Raw genomic sequence first — 9,150 nt, 5'->3', positions numbered from 1 at the left:
CCATTCAAACAATAACATGAACATATATAAAAGCAGGATGTAGGGCTGTTATCCTTCGGGAGGTTTGAACCTTGGTAAAAATCTCCGAATCTTAAAAAGGGTTTCCTTGAACCCCTGCTCCGGTGTTTTCACGCTGTGAACAATAGAGCTCAAGTTAGAACTTATGTTTCAGAGTTAGAAGCTCACACTTTTTTAGTCCCTGTACGTGTACTCTCCGATTCGGTACATCCAGATCACCAGAGCGGTAAGGGTGACAGTATCAAGTGTTGCACGTAGAGTCGCTCTAGGGAAAAACAAGTGTTATCAGGTTAATTTATATTTGCGTCAATTTCTTTGGTGTCAAACTTTATACATAAGCTAGCGTGGTTCCACGCATAACGTAAAATGTTCTTGATAGAGTAATCTTTACTGGATCTGGAATTCATGTAAATTGTATATTTTAGATGCCTCCATTGACCATTGTGAACATAGAGGTACACATTCTTTGACAAATAAACTAATATGCATGGCCTGTTGCTCTCAGGGTATCCCAAACGCCTAATCCCATCTTAGTGTTGTTTAATAAACGCAAATTCCTCAGTTAACTAAGGTCAGTCTCAATGCACACTATTAGCAAGACTGGGAATTAGGTAACCATGCTTGTTGAGTGTTATGGGGATGATGAAACTCTTATATACGATGAAACTCTCCCTTCTCTCTCCTTGTAAAGCTGACAGTCAGTAAAATTGTTTATGTGGTATTTAATTTAACCCTACGAAACTCTCCATAAATCTCCCACCGAGATTGGCCTAAGATTATAAAGTAATTAATGTCGCTTTCAGCTTGCCCCGGAAGTTAATCTATCCGCATGTCCTTGTTTATCATGGCTTGCTTTCTTCCTTTCATGCTCTCTCGTACGGCACGCAGCAATCCCTACCATTATTCTACCAAGATGCAAGCTAGGAATCTTAGAAAAGTTCACAACTCGGGTACCTATAAATAGACCATGCCGCTCCCAGCACTGCATACCATCTAACTCAAACGTGATCAGTCAGTGTACGTAGCAACAACCAATCCCTTCCTACCATAAACTCCAGTACTCAATTAACGCCATGGCCGGTCGTCGCTCGTCGGCATTCCTCTTCGCCGCCGTCCTCGCCTGCGCCTGCGCGCTCGGCGCCCTGGCGGCGCGCGACCTCGCCGACCAGGCCATGGCGGCGAGGCACGAGCAGTGGATGGCAAAGTACGGCCGCGTCTACGTCGACGCCGCCGAGAAGGCGCGGCGGTTCGAGGTGTTCAGGGCCAACGTCGCCTTCATCGAGTCCGTCAACTCCCAGAACCACAAGTTCTGGGTCGAGGTCAACCAGTTCGCCGACCTCACCGACGACGAGTTCAGGGCCACGAGGACGGGCTACAAGCCGGCCGGCAAGGCCAGGACGACGGCGTTCAGGTACGCCAACGTCAGCCTCGATGACCTTCCGGATTCCGTGGACTGGAGGACGAAAGGCGCCGTCACGCCCATCAAGGACCAAGGCCAATGCGGTAAGAACTCATGCAAAATTTTAGCAAATTTTAAATGAATCATACATGTTTGCAAAAAATATTTGCTTCTTGCTTGACGCGTAGTAAGAATTGTTGACGTTTATTCCCAGGGTGCTGCTGGGCGTTCTCGACGGTGGCGTCGATGGAGGGCATCGTGAAGCTGAGCACGGGGAAGCTGATCTCCCTCTCGGAGCAGGAGCTCGTGGACTGCGACGTGAACGGCATGGACCAGGGCTGCGAGGGCGGCGAGATGGACAACGCCTTCGAGTTCATCATCGACAATGGCGGCCTCACCACCGAGAGCAACTACCCCTACACCGCCTCCGACGGCACGTGCAACTCCAACAAGGCTTCCAACGACGCCGCGTCCATCAAGGGCTACGAGGACGTGCCCGCCAACGATGAGGCGTCCCTGCGCAAGGCGGTCGCGAACCAGCCGGTGTCGGTCGCCGTCGACGGAGGGGACTCCCTCTTCCGGTTCTACAAGGGCGGCGTCCTATCGGGCTCCTGTGGCACCGAGCTCGACCACGGGATCGCCGCCGTCGGGTACGGCGTCGCGAGCGACGGCACCAAGTACTGGCTGATGAAGAACTCGTGGGGCACGTCGTGGGGAGAGGGAGGATACATCCGGATGGAGAGGGACATCGCTGATGAGGAGGGCTTGTGCGGCCTCGCCATGCAGCCTTCCTACCCGACGGTGTAGGTGAAGCACCGAAAACTGGTAGAAATTGTCATCAGCGTTCATCACGTCTACTTGAATCATCACCTGCACGTGTTTATTTGCATCTGTAACAAGGTTTGTAAGATTAATTGTGTGAGATGAAGTCCATATAATAAGGCTGTAAAAAGATTATGTGAGATGAAGCTCCACCTGTACACACCTGACACCATATCCCCTTGCTTTTTAAAAGTTTTATACGAAAGTATTCAAGCGTGTCCTACGAAGTCTTGATCCCAAGAGTAAGATTGTGTTTTATTCATTGCCACAAAATGGACCATCACTCTGCATTTCAAAATTGTCATGATCAAGTTCTACTCACGCGCGGTTTAAACGGTCTATATTTTAGAACAACATGAGTATATTATTAGAAAAGTTATCTTTTTGGGTTTGTTATTAAGATTTGGTGGAGGGATATATCACATCTATCTTCATCAAATAAAATCTATAAGATATATTTGCAGGCATTTTAGGCAGAAATGCTATGGTCTAATCATGTTTTAGGATAAGACCCTAGCTATTGAAAGTTCTAGGGTGTAGTGAACAAGGATCCTATTTACTGATAACAAGGTGGTAGCACAAACTGTCGGTGTTTAGACCCGGCAACCTACTAAGGGGCTGCCCGAGGTAGTGTTTTGGTTGATTAGGCTCGTCGAGATCTGAAAACTCGAAAATAATGCAGACACATGATTTAGACACGTTCGGGCCACTGAATAGCGTAATTACGTCTTGCATGTTGGTTGTATTGGATTGTTTTGGAGGGGGTCCTGCCTCACCTTATACACACGGGGTTAGGGTTACACGTCGGTTGGTTACAAGAATAATAGTCGGATACGACTAGAGAAGTTCTACTCTTGTTACAATGAGTACTTTCCTAATCCTCAACTACTTCTTGTCTTTCCATGTAGACTACACCGTCCTGTGCTATGGTCTCCATGTCAGATGCATCTCGGTGTCCAGCCTAATATTTGGGACTATCCAAACCTTCTGGTGGGCCCATAGATGTATGTATGACAAGCTCCTGATTACGTTTTAGTCGAATGCAGCAGGTCTGAGTACTTTTATAGATCTTCACCGACTACTTTTGGTGCTCTTCGAGTACTTCATCTGGTTGAATCTTCAAATATACTCAAAGACTGCCATGAGGCTAGAATGAGCTCAAGCCCCATTTATCTTGAACTTGTGGTCTTCAACCTTGAATCTTATATGAAAGTGTGATGAAAGTCGCACTCCATATGGAGTAGCCCCCGAACCTTAGGTTGAATCGAAGAATCAGGCTAAGGGTCAATCTGTAAATTGCTTCACTTTCCCCTTAAAACCATGAATTTTTTTTTTGTCGATGGACATGTGGCACAAAGCTCCAAGCCTTTAGCTGACTAGTTTAGTGGGTATAAGGGTTAAACTTTGTCAACGTGACCATCTGTTGGAATATTCTTATCTCTTCCTGAAATAAAGGTAAACATCAATGTGTTGCTGATTTTTCGGAAATCATTTAAGTCGAAAAATATCCGTTGCCGCCCAGTGTTTACTGCGTCACTGTTATAAATAATAGAGGAAGTTATCCCTTCTGTTTTACCCTTGCCATTTGCCTTTTCATCTTCTGCATTGTAGCCCTAGTGCCGCCGCCACTGCCCGATCTCCGAGCGCTAGCACTGCCATCCCTAACCACTCTCAACCCCCAAGCATATGCGAAGGAAGAAACTCGTGACATCAAGGATGGGGAAGAAGAATGCTGCATCCAAGCCGGCCAAGGGTGAGAAGAAGAAAAAGAAAATCGGCAAGAAGAAGGAGCTCCAATTGTTGGCGCCCAAGTACGGCAATGTTGTTGCCGCATGCAAGTGGTCGAAGACAACAAGGAGGACATCAAGGTGCTTCTCGCCGCAAAGCTCTTGCAGGAGTAGGGCATTATCCACTAGAGATCTACCCTTGGGGATGCCTGCCCGTTGGAGACATACCCTAATGAGACAGTAATCTTCCCTCACTTCATTGAGCGGGATCTTGGATTGCCCACCTCTGATTTCTTTCAAGGCCTTCTCAACTATTACAAGTTGGAATTGGTTCATATGAATCCCAGCAGGATCTTTCTATACTACTATTTTTGTTCATTTATGCAAAGCATTTCTTGGGATCAAGCCCCATTTTCACGTGTTTCGGAAATTTTTCCGCATCAAGCCGTAGCCTTCAAAGGATCACACACTATTGGTCGGAGGCGCCGAGATCCAAATGCAATAGACGATGAGTAGTCAATATTTGGACTATGAACTAATTAATTCCAATGCGGAATGGAAGGAAAAGTGGTTCTACACTGGCAACCGCGATCCACAACTACCTAAGCTGACAGGACACCAGCCCGCTAGGAATAACCGCTAGCTAGCTGAGCCAAACACTGCAGAATGTCTCCATGTACCCGAGCTGATCAACAGGATTGTAGAGCTCAAGAAACTAGGACTTATTGGGGTTGGAGTAGCCTTTAGCTTCATGAAGCATCGCATCCAGCAGTAGTGATGCCACTACGGCTATGAGTACACTGGCCCTAATGATCCATCCAGATTTTCCCCAAATGACATTAGAGCAGATGAGATCATGGTCAGGCTAGGGAAAATGTTCAAGAATGTTTGCGGGATCCCCACTATTGTGCGGGAGTTCAGCTCATCACGTGCACCAAAGCCTGTAAGTGCTCATGACTACATCCTCCGAGTACTTATTTGGGAATTGTTATCTCACTTAGATATTCTCCTTATGGCATCCCTATTGTGGAGAATTTCTTCAAGAGGGAAATGTATGACGATAAAGATCTTGTGCTCCTGGAAGTAGTGTTGTACCTTCCACGAGGTGAGGAATATTGCATATAGTAGCTTTTAGACCGGCAGATATCTGGTCTTGGAGTCTGACAGCACCCCATTGATGAAGTAGATTGGCCTATGTACTTTGAATACATGGCCTGGTTCGAGTCTTTCAACCATGCTCGCCATGCTGACGACATGGGTAGTCGCGACGATGTAGAGCAGCAAGTCTTCGTTGGGGGTTGGAGTAGTGAGAACCGGTGGCTTTAATAGAAAGTCCTTCAGTTGTTGGAGGGCTTTGTTTGCCTCCTCGGTCCACTGGAACTTTGTCTTGCTACTTGAGAAGTTCGAAGAAGGGTAGACCCTGCTCTCCAAGTCTTAAGATGAATCTTTTGAGCGCCGCCATGCATCTAGTCAGCTTCTGGATATCCTTGGTGCCTGATGGAGCATGCATATTGGTGATGGTGGAGATATTCTCTCGATTCGCCATGATTCCTCGGTGACTGATAATGAAACCAAGTAGTTTCCTGGATGACACACCAAAGATGCACTTTGTCGGGTTAAGTTTCTACCGAAATTCTCGTAGACTGTCGAAGGTTTCTTCCAGATTAGTGATCAAGTCATTGGGATTTTTGGTCTTCACGACCATGTCATCCACGCACGCTTCGACATTGCGGTGCAACTATTTCTTGAAACACTCCTGGATTGCCCATTGGTATGTGGCACCTGCGTTCTTCAACCCAAACATCATTGTTGTGTAGTAGAAAGATCCATATAGGGTAATGAACGTGGTCTTGATCTAGTCTTCTTCCTTCAAAGCTATCTGGTGATACACCAAATAGCAATCGAGAAATAGAGTAGGGTGCATCTGGCTGTGGAGTCAATCACTTGATCAATCCTATGGAGCCCGAAGGGATCATTTGGACAGTGCTTGTTGAGGTCTATGTAGTCAACACACATCCTCCACTCATTATTGTTCTTCTTTCGCACCAAGACGAGATTAGCAAGCCACTCTGGATGGAAGACCTCTTTCATGAAGCTTGCTACGAGTAGTTTGGCCATCTCTAATTTGATGGCTTCCCTTCTATTTTGGGTGAATTATCGTAGGTGTTTTCTCTTCGGTGTAGCCTTTGGTTCATGTTGAGTGAGTGCTCGATCAGCTCCCTGGGCACCCTCGACATGTCTGCTAGTTTCCACGTGAACGCGTCTTCCTATTTAGGATGCATATGCCAATCAGGGCTGTCTTGGATCTATCACCAATCTCAAGGTCAATGGCTTTAACGTCGAATTCGTTTGCTGGCTTGACCTTGGTTGTCCCCGACTTCTTTTCTGGTATCTCGAGTTGTAACAGGGACAACCTCTTGGATGCAGCGAAGACTTGCATCATTGAGTTTGGTACTTGAGTAGTTGCTACTAGCTCCACGACTTCAGTGTCACAGTTGTACGACTTCTTCAAGTCTCCACGCAGGGACAGTACTCCCTTAGGTCCCGGCATCTTGAGTACTAAGTACACGTAATGCGGGATGGCCATGAACTTGGCTAGTGCTGGTCTTCCAAGGATAGCATGGTACGATGTTTTGAAGTCTACCACCTCCAACTGGATGTACTCTATCTAGTAGTGTTCTTTGGTCCCGAAGGTAACTAGCAAAACCACCTGTCCAAGGGGTATAGCCGCGTTGCTTGGGAAAATCCCGTAGAATGGAGAGTTTGTTGGGGTAAGAATATCGGTAACGTCGAGGCCCATCTTCTTCAGTGTCTTGGCGAACAGGACGTTGAGGCCGCTGCCGCCGTCGATGAGTACTTTGGTGAGTGTGGAGCCTACCACCACCGAGTCCAAGATGAGAGGATATTGCCATGGGTCTGTGAAACTAGTCCATTGGTCCACCCTGGAGAAGGTAATTGGCACCTTGAACCACTTAAGGAACGTAGGCACCACGGGCATTTATCTTGCTGTGGAGGTCTCCCACTAGGCGTTCGGGATTCGGTGCACCCCCACGGTGGCCATGGCCTCCCGACGGTCCTGCCCGGCTTCCCTCAACTCCTACTTGACTAGGTCATGTGCCTCCGGCTTGACTTGGTTGGGTGCTCTAGCCCCCCCTGGGGGGGCCTATGGCTACTTTCATGTTGGCTCCTGTGAGATCCAAAGCATTGGACTGACTGTATGGCATTCAAGCGATCGAGTTGCTCGTACGCAAGTTTCGCCAGTTGTTCAGTGTACTTGGTCTAGGGCATCGTGCGGGTGATGAGATCCATGGATGCGATGGTGGCTAGAGGAGGACGGTGGTGAAGGGTATAATGGACTACTTCGAAAGCCTTGTCCAGATTCTAGATTGGTAGATCCACTGCGAGGTGGTGATGATGCTATGCTCTCCCTGCGTTCCTTACCCTTCATCGAGTTCTCTGTTCTTCAGTTTCTTCCCCGATGACATCAGCTGTGTGCTCATCTTGTGAGATGTCATCTGGGTGGCGCTCGGGTCGATGGTGTCTATCCCTAGCATCTTCAACTTCTTCAGCTTCTTGCTCGGCAATGACAACAAAGACATCTCCCTCTGGGGAGAAGGTTCCTGAGCTGAAGGTGATGACTTCCGTGGAGCCGCCTTCTTCTTCGATGGGCAACACAGGAGCTCCCTCCTGGTACGGGAGAGTGTCGAGGTAGGCGATGAGGCATGAGTTGCCATTCCTCGCGAGAACGGATGGGTTCATATTGGGCCAGTAGATGAATCTACCTTGTGGAGTTGATATGATTACGAGGCCCTGCTGTGGACCTGATAAAGGAGTGTCCTTGTCAGGATCCAAGTAGTAATTGAGGAACTTGATCTCATCCGTATCAGATTGCGATCTGTACAAAGCCACCTGATAGACAATTGCCGCACTGCGGAGTCCGAACAGGAATTGACTTGAGAAGTAGTCCTACTCGCACGATGCCTGCTGCGCTAGCTCGTTCAAGTCAATCCAACTAGAAGAAGAAGTTGAGTTGTACTCGGACTCGTCCCGCCAACCTCTCACTAGGTCAGAAATTGAAAATTCACCAAAATTCTCGATGAGATTCTAAAAAGCTTCGCATTGGAGCTTCATGGTTGGTTGCATCTTGAGGGTCTCATTGAGAATTTTGGTGCCGGTGTAATGTGGTGGCGGAAACTATGCACCTAGACTAACTCTAGCGGATTTCCCAGGTTTGCTGTGTGCCCACAGCACACGGTGAAGGCACAAAAACACTCAGCAAATCATTTGCCAAGTGTTACACTTGGCAAATGTCACTCGGCGAACCTTGACTCGGCAAAGCTGTCTTTGCCGAGCGTTTTTTGTCGAGCACTCAGCAAACCCTTTGCCGAGTGCTCAAACCCTCAAACCAACACTCAGCAAACAATATTTCAAAAAATATAAAAAAAAACAACCGCCGCTCGGCCGCGGCTCACCCCGCCGCCACCGCCCACCTCCCACATGAAGCACGGCACGCACCCCAGCGGCACCACCCCCATCACTGCCACCCTCCTCACCTCGGCCTCGTACAGCTCTTGCAGAGACGATGCCGGCGATGCAGTCGGCGGGGAGGCGCCCGAGCCCGCGATGGTCATGCTTGGGCGCGGCGGCATTGGCCTTGGTGGCTAGGCGGAGCTGCTGCCTGATGGCGCCCATGTGGAAGATCCCGAGGTCGCCGTACTACCCACCGAAGGGATCATTTGGACAGTGTTTGTTGAGGTCTATGTAGTCAACACACATCCTCCACTCATTATTGTTCTTCTTTTGCACCAAGACGAGATTAGCAAGCCACTCTGGATGGAAGACCTCTTTCATGAAGCTTGCTACGAGTAGTTTGGCCATCTCTAATTTGATGGCTTCCCTTCTATTTTGGGTGAATTGTCGTAGGTGTTTTCTCTTCGGTGTAGCCTTTGGTTCATGTTGAGTGAGTGCTCGATCAGCTCCCTGGGCACCCTCGACATGTCTGCTAGTTTCCACCTGAACGCGTCTTCCTATTTAGGATGCAGCCCTATGCCAATCAGGGCTGTCTTGGATCTATCACCAATCTCAAGGTCAATGGCTTTAACGTCGACTTCGTTTGCTGGCTTGACCTTGGTTGTCCCCGACTTCTTTTCTGGTATCTCGAGTTCTAACAGGGACAACCTCTTG

At 48.3% G+C, this 9,150-nt stretch overlaps 1 protein-coding gene across 1 annotated transcript; it reads left to right on the top strand.

Annotated features, from left to right (window-relative positions):
• Positions 1–1,175: 1,175 nt before the first annotated feature.
• On the top strand, positions 1,176–2,403 carry LOC101780056 (senescence-specific cysteine protease SAG39). Its single transcript, XM_004975127.2, has 2 exons — positions 1,176–1,521; positions 1,632–2,403. Exons 1-2 carry the CDS (start codon positions 1,191–1,193, stop codon positions 2,222–2,224), a joined length of 924 nt encoding a protein of 307 aa, XP_004975184.2. The 5' UTR covers positions 1,176–1,190; the 3' UTR covers positions 2,225–2,403.
• The last annotated feature ends 6,747 nt before the right edge of the window (positions 2,404–9,150 follow it).

This window comes from Setaria italica, chromosome VII (assembly GCF_000263155.2).
Source record: "Setaria italica strain Yugu1 chromosome VII, Setaria_italica_v2.0, whole genome shotgun sequence".
Classification (NCBI taxonomy): Eukaryota; Viridiplantae; Streptophyta; class Magnoliopsida; order Poales; family Poaceae; genus Setaria; species Setaria italica.
Note: the sequence above shows the minus strand (reverse complement) of the source record. Positions and strands in the feature narration are given on the sequence as shown.